The following is a 17,790-nucleotide window of genomic DNA, read 5'->3' as shown; positions in this document are numbered from 1 at the left end:
AATTATGTCACGTGTGTAGTGTGCGAACTAGCGGAACGTCTTGCCTTTTCAGGCCGACGGCTTCGTGTTATATAGATGGGGCGCACCTCCCATAACAGCGCATACATGTGGTTTGGATTACAATCTTGGAGATCAAGAAAGGAGATAGAGATAAGAGGTTACAAGAGATAAACATAAGACTCCAACAACCTAACTATCTCAATTATATCCTATGAGATGCGCCGGTCACCTATTGTGACATGTTGCATGTTTAACACCCTCCCTTAATCACAACTCCATTAAGTTGAGATTATACTTGAAGTTTTCAAAGCTCTTGACCGGCAATGCCTTTGTGAATCCATCTGCAATTTGATCACTGGAGTGCACAAAACGAATGTCAAGTTGTTTATGAGCCACCCTCTCTCTAACAAAGTGAAAATCTATCTCAATGTGTTTGGTCCTGGCATGAAACACTGGATTGGCTGAGAGATAGGTGGCACCAAGGTTATCACACCACAAACATGGAGCTTGTTTAATTTCTATACCAAGTTCCTTGAGCATGGACTGAACCCATATGATTTCAGCTGTGGCATTTGCCAATGCTTTATACTCTGCCTCTGTACTAGATCTGGAGACTGTAGCTTGCTTGCGAGCACACCATGAAATTAAGTTGGGTCCAAAGAAAATAGCAAAGCCACCAGTAGAGCGTCTATCATCAAGACAGCCTGCCCAATCAGAATCAGAGAATGCACTGACAAGTGTAGAGGATGACTTGCTAAAATTGAGACCCATGCTTAATGTGTTTTTGACATATCTAACTATCCGTTTGGCAGCAGTCAAATGAACAGTTGTGGGTGCATGAAGGAACTGACATACTTTGTTGACAGCAAAAGAAATATCAGGTCTAGTAAGAGTAAGATATTGAAGAGCTCCTACCAAGCTTCTGTATTTTGTGCTATCCTCTTGACTCAAGAGAGTTCCTTGTGTGAGAGATAACTTTTCTGAACTGGACAGTGGAGTAGGTGTAGGTTTACAACCCTGTAGACCGGCTTTTCTTACCAAGTCAACTGCATATTTTTCTTGGGAGAGATGAAGTCCATCCTTGTGCCTCTTTACTTCAATCCCAAGAAAATAATGTAAGTCTCCAAGATCCTTCAAGGCAAAGTCTGCACTCAAATCTTTTAACAACCCTGTGATAGCTTCATCAAATGAGCTTGTCACAATAATATCATCAACATATATCAAGACAAATATGCATGTATTGAACTTGTTGTAGATGAACAGAGAGGTGTCAGACTTTGAAGGGACAAAACCAAGTGTTTGCATTTTGTGACAGAGACGGGAGTACCATGCTCTTGGTGCCTGTTTCAAACCATAAAGTGCTTTGCCCAACTTGCAGACATGAGAGGGTGCACTTTTACTTATAAACCCAGGAGGTTGTTTCATATATACCTCCTCTTCCAGAACACCATGAAGAAACGCGTTCTGAACATCAAGTTGCCTGAGATTCCATCCCTTGGAAACAGCAATAGACAAAACAAGACGGATAGTGGCAGCTTTAACGACTGGACTAAATGTGTCCTCATAATCTATGCCATACCGTTGTTTGAAACCCTTTGCAACGAGCCTAGCTTTGTAGCGATCAATAGTTCCATCAGATTTCCTCTTTATTCTGAATACCCACTTGCAGTCAATTAAATTTTTACCTTGCTGTGGGGGAACTAAATGCCAAGTTTTATTTTTCTTGAGTGCCATGTATTCTTCATTCATAGCATTTTTCCATTTTTCATCACCAAGTGCTTCCTGGAGCGTCTGGGGTTCACCTGTAGAACAAACCATACCATATTTGGTTATGTGTTTATAATTAACAGGATGTATTACCCCATGCTGTAGTCGTGTACGTCGTGACGGTGCACCATCAAGATTCTCAGCCATAGAAAATCCCGAAACTGAAGCTCCTGTAGCACAATCTGCTCCCGCCGGATCTTCTGTGGCAGTTTGATCAGGTGCAGCATGCTCTGTAGGCGCAGAAGATCCCGGGGCCTCATCATTGGTGGATGATGGCGGATCAGTCTCGGGGCGGACGCCAGTCTTCGACGCGCTCGTGGGTGCACAGGAGTCCGCGCCCGGTCCCGCAGCAGATCCGGACCCAGTGGCAGGACGGCGAACCTGGTCGCGCCGCTTGTACGTGACCGGTTGGTCACGGAAGCGCGCGCCGTCCTGGCGAACCGGGTGCTGCCGCGTGTCGGACGGGGGTTGGCGCGGAGAGGAGCTGGGGCCGCCGCCAGTTGGAGCGTGACACGCGGCGTGCGTTGGACTGGGGACAGCCGCACGGTCGGCTGGCGCTGTCGCCTGTGCGTCTGGCGCGTCTGCCGACGCCGATCCCGAGGGAGATCGACTGAACTGCTGCTGTGGAGCCGATCCCGAGAAGGATTTGCCTCCTATATGCGGACACATGCGATATGGACCTGCCGGCGCGTTTTTTCACTGATTTCTTCACTGTTTTCGCTGTTATCTCCTGGAACATCATCAGAAAACTCATGCACACCATTAGTAGCAGGATTAGTCAACATATGATCACTGATTTCTTCACTGTTTTCGCTGTTATCTCCTGGAACATCATCAGAAAACTCATGCACACCATTAGTAGCAGGATTAGTCAACATATGATCATCAGAATTCGGACCCCCTTGATCAATGGTGGTAAGATGAGTAGGTAAGAGAAGAATTTCTTCTCGGAGGCGAGCACCGGCATTTGGGTGAAGGGTGGCGAAAGGAAATTGTGTTTCGTCAAAAACGACGTCACGGGATATATAGACACGGCCAGTGGAAATATCTAAACACTTGACACCTTTGTGTTGAGGGCTATACCCTAGAAAAGCACATTGTTTTGAGCGAAGCATGAGTTTTCTTTTGTTGTATGGGCGAAGATTGGGCCAACAAGCACACCCAAACATGCGAAGAGATTTATAGTCTGGTTTGATGTGAAGAAGTCTTTCTACTGGAGTTTGATTATGGATGACTTGACTAGGAAGCATATTAATGATGTGAACAGCAGTAAGAAAAGCCTCATCCCAAAACTTGAGGGGCATGGAGGCTCCTGCCAGAAGAGCTAGCCCGACCTCAACTATGTGTCTGTGCTTCCGTTCAGCGGAGCCATTCTGTTGATGGGCATGAGGACATGAGACATGGTGTGATATGCCAAGTGTTTGGAAGGAGTTGAGCTTTTCATACCCCCCCCCCCAGTCCGATTGGACTGCAATAATTTTGCTATCAAATTTTCGTTCAACCAAGGCTTGAAAATTTTGAAACACTTGGAAGACACCAGATCTCTTTTTGAGAAGATAAATCCACACAAACTTGCTATAGTCATCTATAAAGCTTACATAATACTCATGTCTACCAACAGACGTGGGAGCAGGACCCCACACATCGGAAAAGATCAATTGAAGTGGTTTGGTAGAAACACTAGTAGATACTGGATATGGTAATTAATGACTTTTAGCACATTGACAAGAATCACAAATGGTTTCGACATTTCGCTCACCAACAAATGGGAGTTTATTTTTCCTAAGCAATTTTTCAACTAAAGAAAAAGCAGCATGCCCTAATCGATCGTGCCACCGTGTTGACGAAACTTTGACAACACCGTTGGCTTGTTTATTGAGTCTCCTAAGCTCCGGAATCAACGGGTAGAGCCCTCGAACACATCTACCTCGATAGAGAACCTTCTTCGTGGCCTGGTCCTTGATCAAAAAGAAATAAGGATGAAATTCGAGGAAAACATGATTGTCAAGGGCAATTTTATGAACAGAGAGGAGACTTTTGGCAGCACTAGGGACATGCAAAATTTTCTTGAGATGAATTGGACGGTGAGGGGTACGAAACGTAGAATGACCAATGTGACAAATCTGCATACCTTCTCCACTTGCCGTGTGGATGTGATCTTTGCCACGGTACTTGTCTTTCATTGTGACCTTCTCAAGCTCATTGGTGATGTGATTGGTGGCGCCGCTATCGACGTACCAATTGGTGTCAATGCCGTAGGATCCATCAGCTGCGGCAGCCACTTTTTCTTCATCTTGGGAGTCCTCGTCGTCTTCATCATAACGGTACCAGCAATCCTTCGCGGTGTGCCCTGGCTTACCGCAAATTTGGCAGCGAGGCAGCTCCGGCCGGGCCCGAGGTGGACCGCCGCCACGACGACCGCGAGATGCACCAGAGCGGCTGTTGCCGCCACCACCGTGTCCGCCAGATCGCCCCTTGGCGCGAGAGGAGCCACGGCCACGTGATCCACCACCACGGCCACGCACCGCGGCGTTGGCAGAGGAGCGGAAGCCACCGCTGCCCGAGTGATTAAACTGGGCCATGCGCTGGTCGAAGTTGCTGAGCATGGCGTAGAGCTTGTCGAGGGAGACCGGCATGACGCGTGCGTCGAGGGCGGAGACGAGGGGCTGGTAGTCGACGTCGAGGCCGTGGATGATGTAGGAGATGAGTTCGTCATCTTGGATGGCCTTCCCCGCAGCAGCAAGCTCGTCGGCGAGGCCACGGAGAGAGGCGAAGTAGGCGGCAACCGTCTGGTTACCCTTCTGCGCATTGATGAGCGCCGTCCTGATGTTATTCACGCGGCTCATGGACTGCGAGGAAAACATACCTGCCACCGCTGTCCAGAGCACGTGCGCCGTGGTGACCGTGGTCACCGCGATCAGTACCTCCTTGGAGAGGGTGCTGAGCAGGTAGCCCAACACCTGTTGATCCTCCCGGACCCAGATTGGGTGGAGAGGGTTGGGCTCAGCGCTTTCTTTGCCATCCTTGTCCTTGGTGACATGAAGCCTGGCCGGCTCCGGTGTGGTGCCGTCGACGTAGCCGAAGACGCCGGCGCCGCGCAGATGAGGGGTGACCTGTGTGCGCCAGAGCACGTAATTCGTGCGCGTTAGCTTCTCGGTGACCTGCCCATTGAGGTTGGCCTGGGAAGCACCGGAGGAGGAGGAGGAGGAAGACATGGCTAGGCTCGGTAGATGGGATCTCAGTAGATGGGAAGAGATGGGGCTCTGATTACCATGTGCGAACTAGCGGAACGTCTTGCCTTTTCAGGCCGACGGCTTCGTGTTATATAGATGGGGCGCACCTCCCATAACAGCGCATACATGTGGTTTGGATTACAATCTTGGAGATCAAGAAAGGAGATAGAGATAAGAGGTTACAAGAGATAAACATAAGACTCCAACAACGTAACTATCTCAATTATATCCTATGAGATGCGCCGGTCACCTATTGTGACATGTTGCATGTTTAACATGTAGGTGTGTTGAACACTGTCGTCCTTGGTTGGGCTTCAATGATGTAAGCAGGGTACTTAGCAGTTAACAGTGGGCTGTGCTCAACCAAATGGCCCAATTATTATGCAGCCTGACATTTAGGCCCAACATGCCTGTCTATCTGCATCCAAACAAAGGCCCATTAAGAGTAGGATTGCTCATCCAGATCTCACATCATATGCCTAGGTTTTTATTAGTGTTCAGAGTTTCAACTTTTAAGTAGTACTACTAGTTGGTTAAAGAGAATACTAAGCCCGCTCTGCTTAATTAATTGGATTCTTTCACTTAGTGACCCCTTTATATATCATACTGTATAGTCAAATCCTTTGGTTCTTCGTACATATTGTACTTAAGTTGTAATTCTCCTGTTTATTTATCAGTTACTTCACTTCCTGGGATGTCACTCCCTACAGTTTTTGTTCAACAAAAAAAGTACTAGCAGCATTTAGGCGTAGCTATGCATGTCAAATTGCCCCTGCTTTTATAGTGTCTCCTCCATTGTTTAGGCGTAACTATCCAAAAGCTTATTTGTACAATTTATTAATGGCTCATACATCCCACTTTGAGATTTCCAGTCAACTTTAGCACTTGATTAACTTCTCCAGAAGGAATGAAGAGACAAATCTATTTTCAGACAAAAGATGCTGGCTACCACTTTATGTATCTGAAAGTTTGTGCCTTCTATTGTCAGAATCAGCAAGGCTGCATTGTTCTAACATGCATGCTTGAAAATGAACTGAGGTTTATTTGATTATTCATAAAGCAGAGGCACTTTTTATAGGTAAAACACTAAAACGAAACAATCCTTTAGGGGATGGAACATCCTCTTTTGGGCAAACTTTTGGAATTAGTTTAATCATGTAATGCTCGTTACAATGCTTTCCTGACCAAGTTATGTTTGATGCAAGAATGCGAAGGTGAAAGCACTATGCTAATTATCCGGCCTTGTGCGATGTTAGGTACTTCGGTTAGTTCCTAGGCTAAAACCTTATATAAGATTGAGTACAAAAAAAAACGTTATGTAAGATTGTATTGTCTCAAGAACCAGCAGTAGCTTCCATGATGGAAGGGATCTGCCCAGCAACTAACACATGGAGGTTGTCTGCACTCCACATGAGACAAACTAACACATGATTTTTAAACCACAGGCTTAGTTTGTTCATGCCTCATTGCGTAGTCTCTTTTGGGTCCTTGAGGCATGTGGCTGTAGGAAAACATGCATTACGTTCAATTTCATCGACTAGTCTAATAAGATTTTTATATGTAAGATACATGCTTGATGTGTAAATTAAAGTGCAAAATACCTTCCTGAGCATGCATATCTCATTGGCATCATCTATATGGAGCACTTTTTTTTTTATTAATGTAGGAACTTATAATGCTGTATGCCCGTTTTATCACAAAAAACTATCTAGAAGCAGCCCAAATAAAAAAATCCATTTGTTTAACCTGCAACATGTTTTAAATCACAGGAAATCGTGAAAAACAATGGATCCTGTTGGCTCCAATTGTCTCCTAGCTGAAGGGTTCAAATAAAGAATGTGATTTGGTTCCTCATTTATTTTATTTTGTTTTGGCTTCAATCATTCATGTACTGCTGGAGGGAGCCTTTGTTCTGTGCCATTCAGCTGCTCGGAATTTTTTCCAGTTTTGGTGTATTTATTTCGATTTGATGGTGGGTCGTGTATGCAAACACTGCTTGCTTCTATACACTTGGGGATTCCCATCTATATGTGCGTATCGTACAGCTGTTCAATGGGGTCGTGTAGTTTGTCCTCCTTTGGAGACAAAATCTAGGAGTTGCTGTTACGCATACTACACAAACACAGTAGTATGCGATCTGCAGCTTTAATCATTTTTGGAATTCAGATCCTTTCATAGATATATACTTCCTCCGTCTCAAAATAAGTGTCTTAACTTTGTACTAGCTCTAGTATAAATTTGTACTAAGCTCAAGACACTTATTTTGGGACGGAGGGAGTACATTTGAAGGATGAAAAGGACAGATGGTTAAAAATCGGAGGTAATACCCATGTAAAAGTTGAATGCATGCAACGTAGGTAGTCATATTCCTCTATTAAAAGTTGACGAGTACTGAAATCTTTAGCTTAACCTGCCCGACTTTACAATATTCATGTCCTCAATTTTGTGGAGGCTATTTAGAAGGCGAAAAAAGTCCATTTTACTACCCTGAATAAAGTGGGTGGTTCACTTTACCCCCTGATCTATTTTTCCGCTTCTTTTACCCCCAAACAAACCCAAACCGGACAAAACACCCCCCCGGCTGGTTTTTCTCCACCCGCTGCTGATGTGGCACTAGTCAACGGCGGTTTTGACCTGGGTGGGGCCCCCTTGTCAGGTTTTTTTCTCTCTCTCTCTCTCTAATTGAGGCTGGGCCGGTGGCCACTCAGCCCACACGCAGCCTCTGGCCAGGGTGTGGCGAGGCCGACCGGCTGGAGGAGTGGCGAGAGGGGGGGGGTTGAGCTGGGCGAAGCAGTCAAGGCCAGGCAGTGGCGGGCGCGGGCCGACGCAGTTAGGCACGGGCGGGTACCGGGGTGATTGCGAGCGGAAGGGGAGGCTCAGTGGGCGCAGCAGGGCCGCCGGAACGGGGCCACGAGGGCTGCGCGGGCGGGGCGCTGCGGCAGCAGAGCAACGCAGGCGGCCCGGGCACATGCGAGGGAAGAGGAGCGCTGGGCAAGTTCAGCGAGCGCCAGCGCAGCCCCGAGCAGCAGCCGGCGCGGTCGTTCGAGAGCAGCGGCATGGGGAGGCGAGGCCATGGAAGGGCGCGAGCAGGTCGCGGTTGGCAATGGCGAGCGGCCGTAGCGGGAGTCAACAGCAGCGCTAGAGCAGAGTCGGCAGCGGCGCGACAGCGGTCAGTGACAGTAGCGGCAGCAAGCGGGCGCGGTGACATGCACGTGAGGGCGACGGAGAGGCATGGCCAGGGAGGGGTGTGGAGCTGAGCTCCCTGTCACCACGGTCGTCGGGAAGAGGACCCACGCCTAGGCCGCGGCGGCCGCGGGGTCGCCGGAGGCGTGGCTGGCGTGGCGCAGCCACGAGTGGCGTGAGGCGGTGGAGTTCCACGCCGAGGTGCTCGGGCGGCACCTTACCGATGGCCTCCTCGGGCCGTCCTCCTGCGCCGTCTGCCTCGGCGGGGCCTAGCAGGCGCTCGCGCTGCGGGAGCTCGGCGTGGCCGGGGCTGTCGCCGTCGCGAGGAGGCGCTCCCCGCCGCTCGCAGCCGCCTTCGGTTGGAGAGAGAGAAAGAGAGGGAAAAAAACCTGACAAGGGGGCCCCACCCAGGTCAAAACCGCCGTTGACTAGTGCCACATCAGCAGTGGGTGGAGAAAAACCAGCCGGGGGGGGGGGTGTTTTGTCCGGTTTGGGTTTGTTTGGGGGGTAAAAGAAGCGGAAAAATAGATCAGTGGATAAAGTGAACCACACACTTTATTCAGGGTAGTAAAATGGACTTTTTTCTTAGAAGGCTTAGTTGAGACTTGAGAGATTAAGGCAAGGGTTTTATTTTGGCCAACCAAGTAATCTTTCTTTTGAAACACCAAGAAACTCTTGGCACAGTCACTGAAGGATTTTCATCCTTTAGTAATTTGATAATTTAGGACCAAAACTCCGAATAACACCCCCCAACCTCCGCGGTACAAATTTCGGATCAAACTACTGAGAGATACTGCCTCTGTAAACTTTTATAAGATGTTTTAGGTCACTACTTTTATAAAAGTTTACAGAGGGAGTAGAAAATACAGTTTGGAAAATGTCTATTGTTAGTTGGCCATCGCCATACATGAGTGAAGAAGGGTAGGCCAGGACATGTGCCCAGTGGAGCCAGCCATGCTCTCTGCATTATTGCATCTGCATGCATGGGCCATTTGCATGCACTTGGCCCTCTTAAAAGTCACAAAACCCCATTGCAGAAGCACAATCCTGTGAGCTCCCTACGGCTTGCTGGCCTGGAAGGGTGATAACAACAACACGACAGGTCAGTGTCCATGGCGTGTAGCCCTGTTACATACATACAGATTATGAGCAGCTAATTGGCTATTAATTTCTGCGGTTCAGCCTCAGCGACGCCTGCCTGCATGTTCCAGAACAGTGGATCTGTTAGGAGGCAGACCCGGCCTGGTCCATGGAACTGTCCACCCTTGTGCACCTCTGCATCAACTAATTACTTACCCTGCTCCAAGGTTTACTACTCCAATCTGAGGGGGTACACACGTACTGCTCCATGCAGTAGTTTCTTAAAGGCCAGCCCTTAGGGGTAGTACCACTACTTTAAAAGCTGCCGCAGATCAAAGTGTGTGGGATATGCTCTGCAAGGTTAATTAAATAAACCGCAGCGACACTGCTGTCCTGCACACAGTGAAGACACAGGCAACACAGATCTGCAGGATCATCCTATCCCACAGTGGTAATTGCACCGGCCTTTCTCCCTGACTGACTAGTATGCATGGCTGCATGGACGCAGTCACACACACATATTAATGCTGACATGACTAGCTGGGGGTGGGGGGCCTCCGCTAAGCAGATTCAGATTAAGCAATAATATGCGTAGAAGTAGCACCGATCAGTAGATTATGGGAGATGGTTAAATTGATTAGCAACACCTAGCTATGAGAAATTTGGAAACATTTTCAGTTGACTAATCGTTTCCTACTCAAGATGCAGATCTAATCGATGGTTCGCTATGTGTCGCATTCCATACAACTCTTTTCTGTCGCCACCTTCACCATGGTATTGTGTAGTGTAGTGTATCCTATGATAATCCCGGTTTCTTCACAGTTTCTGTTTCTACATAAAGCATACTGCTTCAAGATTTTGCTACCTTGAATCCTTGATCATGGCACTGTTACTGGCACAGGTCAGCATTCTATGAGTAGAGGTACCTATCCTGGATTCCTGCGTACCAGGTGGACCAAAAGCTAAGGGATCATACAATAATACTAGTAGTGTTTGGTTGAGGCCGTAAGGACCAGGCAACGATCAAGAACTTTTTGGACCAACAATGTTTGATTGGGTGTTGTTAAAGAACATGTTGCTTCCCCAATCATCTTATGTTGCATGTACCAGAATCATTGGAGAAAACTGGAAGCCAAATGTGCCAAATGTGATTTCCCTAACCTAAATTCCTGAAAGATTGCTGCTCTGGATGCACCACCAAATTGCAAGACAGACTCAATAAATGGGTCACAGGTTTCCTGCCTTTTTCGTAGGAGCCTTGATATCATGCCAGAAGATGTGGAGGCGTTGAATGGGCAGCTGAAGGAAAGAAAGGGAGAAAAGGGAAGACGCCATCGTGGTGAGTGCAATAAATCCGGTCTCATGTTTAGCCAGACTTGCATAAATGCCCAAGAATTATGCAACTACTACTTGCTTAGAACAAGGTTCAGAGGAGATGGAATGGCAACACAGAGAATATTTGCAACTACCGGTCAGCTAACATTTCTGTCTTGATCTGCACGCCTTAACTTTTTTCAGTATGGTTAGGCTGCTTCAGAAGGAGTTGAGAACATTTCTGCTACGTAAATAGGTTATTTTGAGATAGGTGCACACAGAAATTTGCTGTTCATTCTTGTGATCCTGCCAGTACGTACTCACTGTGCTCCATCATTGGGTCTGATTAGCTGTAAACTGGGCAAGAGTACAGTGCATCTCTTTGGTTGGCGGTACTATATTTGGTGCTAAAGCTGCAGCCTGCATAGAAACTGTGGCAAACAAAACTGAAACCACTGCAGATTTTTTTTCCTCCTGTTTGCTGCGAAGGCGCCTGTACGTATTGGGTGTAGTGTAATTTTTCAATTCTATAGCCTTCATACCATGGTTCCCTTGTTAGTATTACTTTGTTAATGCGATGATATGTGTTCCATAATAACCATAAAAAAAGTGGCTTGTTGGGATTCGTTCACTAACATGGTTTTTAATGGTGCTTGCGGCATGGCATGTCAGGTAGAGTACCGGGGAGAATGAGAATCTGTAGCACGGCACTAGCAGGCTACCACCAAGGAACAAGGCCAAGGTCTCATCCGTGAAAGATTAAGGTTACTTTGCAGGGAGATGAGGCCCATCCCAAGACATGACAGATGGATGGATGGATGGATGGGGAGCTAGCTAGGCGCACTGCGTGGATTACTAATTTACTACTCCTACTTCCTACTAAAACAATTAGAGGACGTTTCTCTCTTGTCTGCACCTAATTATCTATCCTGTGACCTTGTTGCACCATTTGATTACAACAGGTATCTGCGCACTTGCGGCATTTACTATTATATCCTCCTATACGTACGTATGTTGTTGCGAAACTGATCAACTAATTTGCTTCTGCTCAGCCTGCAGATTAAACCACGCCACACCACACCACCGGCTCCCGATAATCTAATGCTTGCCGCATGTGAAGATTATATCGATCATTACATTTATTTCTGCTCTGGGCAAATTGGATGGACGGCGCATACCTGCATTAGATTAAATCGCAACAAGGTAGCACCTACCAATACCAATTAAACGGTCTCTTCAGCTGCTAGCGAGCTACTGATCATGCATGTGTCTTGTAGCCTTGTACAAGAGCAAGGCTCCACGTGGATGGCCAGGTAAACAAAAGAGGTTTAGCAGCACACCACCCCAAGTGATTGATTAGCCAGAAGCATTAGTACTACTATATATCTGCAGAAATTGCACTCCACCATCCATGGCAATGGCATCTTCCTTCCTTTCTCCTCTCCTGATAAATACATCATGAACAACCAGTCTCTCTGCTCACCAGGCAACCTAGCTACTCTCATTACTCTTTTGATTGCTCCTGTCCTGTACTGATATGCTGCTAGCTTTTGTTAGTTATATGCCAATATGTGCTATGCAACCCTCCTCTGAGCAAAAGCCCACATACACACACCACCTTCCTCACTCTCTCTAATTGAGTAGAGCTGTAGTAGCCCTGCCCAGACCCAGTAGGCGGGGGAGCACCATAGCCACAGCCTCTGCCTCTTGTGCATCGTCCTGTTCGATCTCTTCTCCTTGAGATCAGACTAAAACCAGCCATGGTGAAGAAGCTTGGCCTAACATCCCTCATCTTCAGCAGCAAGCAGGTGGACAGTGCTGCCAGTACCAGTGGCGCTGCACCTTCCTCCGTGGCCTCGTCCTCCTCCATGTCTGCCACCTCGTGGCAATGGCCGTCCTGCAAGCAGCCAAGGACCCTCTCCTTCAGGCAGCAGCAGCAGCATCAGACGGCGTACAAGACCATGAACTCGGCCTACTTGCCCGACTCCGGCGCCGACTCGTGCTTCTCCAACTCCTTCGCCTCGGTCGACGACAGCCTCTCCACGGCGTCCGAGGCCGCCTCCGGGCTCGTTGAGGCCAACGAGCGAGAGACCGTCATCCGCGCCCTGCGCTCCGGCCGCCTCTTCTTCGAGCCCCACGCAACGCCGGCCACCTCCTCCTCCATTCTCGACGAGGCCAAGCTGAAGGTGAAGGACATCGGCACTACCACCGCCTGCTGCGGCAGCGGGAAGGCCGACAAGACGGCGCCATTCGAGGGAGCGACGGCGCTGACCATGGACTCGTCGAACCCGTACCGCGACTTCCGGGCGTCCATGGAGGAGATGGTAATGAGCCATGGCGTCAAGGACTGGTGCTGGTTGGAGAAGATGCTGGGGTGGTACCTCAGGGCCAACGGCAAGAGCACCCACGGCCTCATCGTCGGCGCCTTCGTCGACCTGCTCGTCGCGCTCAGCGACACCGCCTCGCCGTCCTCCCCGACCACCGCCAGCACCAACCGCTCCTCCTCCTTCAGCGGCACCGACGAGATCAAGGAGGAAGAAGGATGAACCGAGCTCAACTGGTACATATGATTATGATTAGATGTCCCTTGCTGCCATGATTCGCGTCAAGTGCTGTTAATTCCCAGCCGGATGCAGTGCAGCTTGATCAAGCGTGAGGTTAGCAGTATTGATTCCATTTATTTATCTTTTGCAAGAAGCTGCTGGCTAGCTATTGTGTGATTGCCTGCCAGTTAACTCCCCGTGCGCGCGTGCGCGCCTACCTAACTGATTGTTTGCTAGCTAGGTGAGTACGTACTGTATTTGAATTTGTGTGCACAGCCCGGATATTGCGTATGAGAAAACCAAATGAAATGTAAAAAACTATAAATATATATATCGTGTGTGTTGTCTGCAAGCATGTTTGGGACGCGAGAATTTTCACCGGAATTTGGTCTTCTTTCTCAGAAACAGTTCAGTTACCGCAAGAAATGAAGAAGGGAAATCTCTTGTTTCAGACGGATCTAAATATGTGATTGTATGCATTCCGTTTTCCCTTTTCCATTTTTGTGTGTGAGCAGTCGTTGGCCATACAGTTGTCATTTTGTCAGTCAACTAACTTTTTGGCTCTGCCTGCGTGATGCCTCTCCACATCATATGCATGGATGGTGAAATGACGGGCCTAGCTAGCTAGTAATTTCACGTCAGGAATCTTCATCTCATTCTCAGGTTGGAGCTGGAAGAACCACATCACTCGCTGGGTCATCATATAGTGGATCGATTGAATTAGTTATTATGTGCGTGATAGCTGATCCTTTCTCAGACACAGAATTTCAGTCACACGTCCCTCGTGAAACATGCTGCTCCGGATAGGACCCACAAGAGCAGAGCAGAATACTACTTCCTCCGTCCCATAATATAAAAATGTTTTTGACACTAGTGTAGTGTTAAAAACGTTCTTATATTTTGAAACAGAGGGAGTACTTCCTTTGTCCCATAATATAAGACATTTTTGCAAACTAACATAAATTGCAAAAACGTTCTATATTATGAGATGAAGGGAGTAACAAATAATCTGGTGTAATCCTCAAGCATGTGCGATAGCTAATACTCGATATGTATGTACCACCATACATACAATAATTAACATGCGAATCGACCGAATATCTTGCAATAATGATGTGCTGAGTTTATGAGTGATGCATTTGGGACAAACTCAAGACGCAACAAGCCTGCCTGCTCGCATGCATGTGCACCGGTATCAGTAGCTGAGCGCCTACTGCAGCTCTGTTTGGTGCCCGTGCCCCCAGCACACAGCCTGGCTGCGTACTTACTGCTGTGCTAAACTCTAACGATCCATCCTTTTTTGAACTAACCATCAATGAATTTGATCGTACGTATATTGTACTACCACCACCACCACTACTACTACAAGATAGGCGCTGGTACGCACATAATTGAACTCACCAGTACTTGTACTATAACTAATCCTTGCAAGCTTGTCGACATCTCTCACGAGCTCCAAATTTGCTGTCTAGATCTATATTATCCCATATTGTATGCAAAATGTACAGCCACACCAAATCCGCAAGCCGAGGAAAAAGAACAAAAGGCCGGTGTCGAGCATCGGTGCGACCGTACACGGTTATACCAATGCCCGTAGCGCACATCAACGCCCACGAAAGCACCTACAACTTCTCTGTCTGGTCAGTTTTGTGGGTCATTTGATCGGTCGGATCCATAGGGAGATAAGGAACACATTGAAGACATCAAAACCACCTAATAGCCTGGATCTAAGGAGAGGAGGAAGATCAATGGAGGAAGAGCGGTGTGACTATATATTTATCTGCAAAACTGGCTGCCGGACCCCTTCACACCCAGTTCCACGAAGAACACATCTGCATTGAGATCGTATGCACTTTGGGGGTCATGCCTAACCTCCATCTTCAAAATAACTTGAAAACTTGAAGGAGGAAGACGACGAGGGGGAGCCACTGCATCTCTATTAGAGCGGTTTATTTCCGGTTTGGAGCTACAAGAACCACATGTCACTGGAGCATCATGTGGTGGATTGATTAAATTAGTTATGTGCGTGATAATTAATTCTTTGATTCTTTCCTGGACACAAAATTTGAGTCACACGCCCGCGCGAAACATTCTGCTAGGATCGACAAGAACACAACATAATACTACCAGATAATGTAGTATAATCCTCAGGCATGCACGATAACTAAACTCAGGACCGACCTAGCATTATGGAAGCCCTAGTGCAAATGAGGTACAATGGACATAACAACTATAATAGAGTAATATAAATGCTTTTACCAGTATATCACATATCATAAAAATGAAGGCTTTGTTGGGAGACGCAGTACGCTATTCTGGCGCCAAATATAAAAAAAATCTACCATGATACCAAGAACATATTGCTGGAGATAGATCACGTGATCAGGTTTTACCACTAGATGTGTAGCCACCACAACGAAGATAGAGTTGGTGATGTGTGTAGCCGATCAACTGAGTCGTCGCCTCCTCATGTAGCCGATCTCTCGCAAACGGTTCCTCGCAGATCCCTCGAACAGCTCCTTGCGGTTCCCTCGAATGGTCCATCCAAGCACCACATATGTGATGCCTCCAAGGTATCCACACGTATGGGGAGTAGCGTCGGGTGGTGAACTGGTAGGTCCGATCACACGGCATATGGGCATGGGGAGTGGCAGCGGCGGCTATGGTGGGAGGAAAAAAATCAACCCTAAAAGGTGTGCACCACTCCCCATTATAGAGAGCTCCGAGGTGGGCACAACACTTCAGGACCACTAGGAGTCTACACCCATTCTCCACTCGGATCCAATCCGAATGGGTTGTAGCCCATTAAGTGTGTGACCCTATAGGTTCACGTACACATGGACATGGTCCGAGTCGATAGTTGGTAGGGGCTCCTAGAAGAACATGCCAACTCTCATGCGCGCGTACATTCGTTTGGCAAACCTCGACAAATTTTCATATGCAACATTCCTTTTTCCTCACGATATATGTTATCAATCTCAATGCAAGTAGTTGTCACCCTTGTGGTAGCTCGATCTCTCTTCTCGAAACTATGATACAGATTTCCGAACTAGGTTAACTCTTAACCCAAGTCGCATGACCATGCTTTCCGAATCTGATAACTTGAGAGGGATCGGAAAATATCTCTCCAATAGGAGGGGGAAATTCCGTCTTGGTCAACCATGTCTCGCGGCATTGTCTCACGGATCACCCGAAAGCTATCTTTATAACTACCCAGTTACGGAGTAGCGTTTGATTGACCCTAAGTGAGTCGATCCTCATACAGAGAACATACGAGGACCTTAGGTTTAGAACATGGCATATACATCATACTTGAGACTAATAGATGATAATATCTCGCTATGTCTCAAAGTGGGTTTTACTGACTCAGTGATCTCCATTCCCGAGTCCATATTATCAGTTTAGCATCTCTATGCCATGACTCGTGAAACATAGTCATCAACCGAATTGTATACCAGTCAAAGGGCATGTGTCCGCATAACATTATCAACTAGGGACCATTAGAATGATCATCATTTAATATATACTTCTTAAACCAGTCGCATACTTATCGATACATATCATTGGTGATGTTCAAGCACAATACAAATTACTCATGAGTACATAGGGAAATATCATCATCACATGATTGCCTCTATGGCATATCACCAACATGCATAAACATAAAATGTGTAATTTTAATTAGCAAATAAAGTTTTAAATATCCAACGTATATGTGATTATATGATGCAAATGTTGATTATAAGATACCTATACTCAACTATAAACAACTATTGAATAAATACAACATGGTGAATGTGTGTGCGGGGGAGGGGGGTTCATTTGTCCACTCCATAATAGTGTTGGCGTTATGTTCTGACAATCATATATTTTGTAATTTATTTAGATATTTTGTATTTGGCCCTTATTTGAGATAAGCCCTAGGATTGGAAAAGTGACACAAGAAGATTGAGATGGATGTGAAGGAAAGTTCCATAGGCAATGCATACAGAATATTGAATGGATTAAAGGATGAAAGCCATCAAGACAAATATATGCATCGAGTATTGGAGATTGAATGGATTTATAATGAATTTCATCAACATCATGCTATGTATCAAGATCATTGGGTTCTAATGATGAATATATTATGATCAAGAAGAAGCAAAAGAAATGTACTTCGAGGCAGCAAGACTAAGTTCTATGATTGAACCAAATATAATCAATATGAAGTCCATATGATGTACAAGATGGAGTCCATTGGAGGAACTCAAAGGCATGATCGGGCTTATGGGTTGAGCCATGATGAATCAAGATCTTGAGAAAACTGATTAAAGAGAAGAATCTATATATCGATTGAAGATGGGATTATGATGACCTCATATGTTGGTCATGGTTTATCAATTCATCAGGCAAGTAATTCAAGCGAAGAGTTTATTATGCCTCTCAAAAGATTGTAGTAGAGCATTTAGAAGAGCAAGTGATGACCAATGTGATATTCATATAAAACCTAGATATGATCATGTGAGAATTGAGATATTGGTGATCATGTCTTAAAGCAATGAAGTGGAGTGAGTAGTTCAATAAGGCTTCAATCCATCAAGATTTAACATGCAGTAAAGATAAATTTGACAAAGATAAAGCTCAGTGGTCGGATTCGAAATGGTCAACACACAAGCGCAAATGCTGCC

General features: G+C 46.6%; 1 protein-coding gene and 1 pseudogene across 1 annotated transcript; one reads left to right on the top strand and one right to left on the bottom strand.

Moving 5' to 3' along the window:
• Positions 1-3,087: 3,087 nt before the first annotated feature.
• On the bottom strand, positions 3,088-5,478 carry LOC147960090 (uncharacterized; annotated as a pseudogene).
• Positions 5,479-8,788: 3,310 nt separating this feature from the next.
• Positions 8,789-13,473, top strand: LOC125524939 (transcription repressor OFP13-like). The gene is made up of 3 exons (XM_048689968.2): positions 8,789-10,602; positions 11,250-11,539; positions 11,630-13,473. The coding sequence occupies exon 3, from the start codon at positions 12,338-12,340 to the stop codon at positions 13,121-13,123; it is 786 nt and encodes a 261-aa protein (XP_048545925.1). The 5' UTR covers positions 8,789-10,602; positions 11,250-11,539; positions 11,630-12,337; the 3' UTR covers positions 13,124-13,473.
• The last annotated feature ends 4,317 nt before the right edge of the window (positions 13,474-17,790 follow it).

This window comes from Triticum urartu, chromosome 7A (assembly GCF_056163025.1).
Source record: "Triticum urartu cultivar PI428250 chromosome 7A, HENAU_Tu73, whole genome shotgun sequence".
NCBI lineage: Eukaryota > Viridiplantae > Streptophyta > Magnoliopsida > Poales > Poaceae > Triticum > Triticum urartu.
The sequence above is the reverse complement of the archived record's forward strand: the minus strand, read 5'-3'. Positions and strand labels throughout refer to the sequence as shown.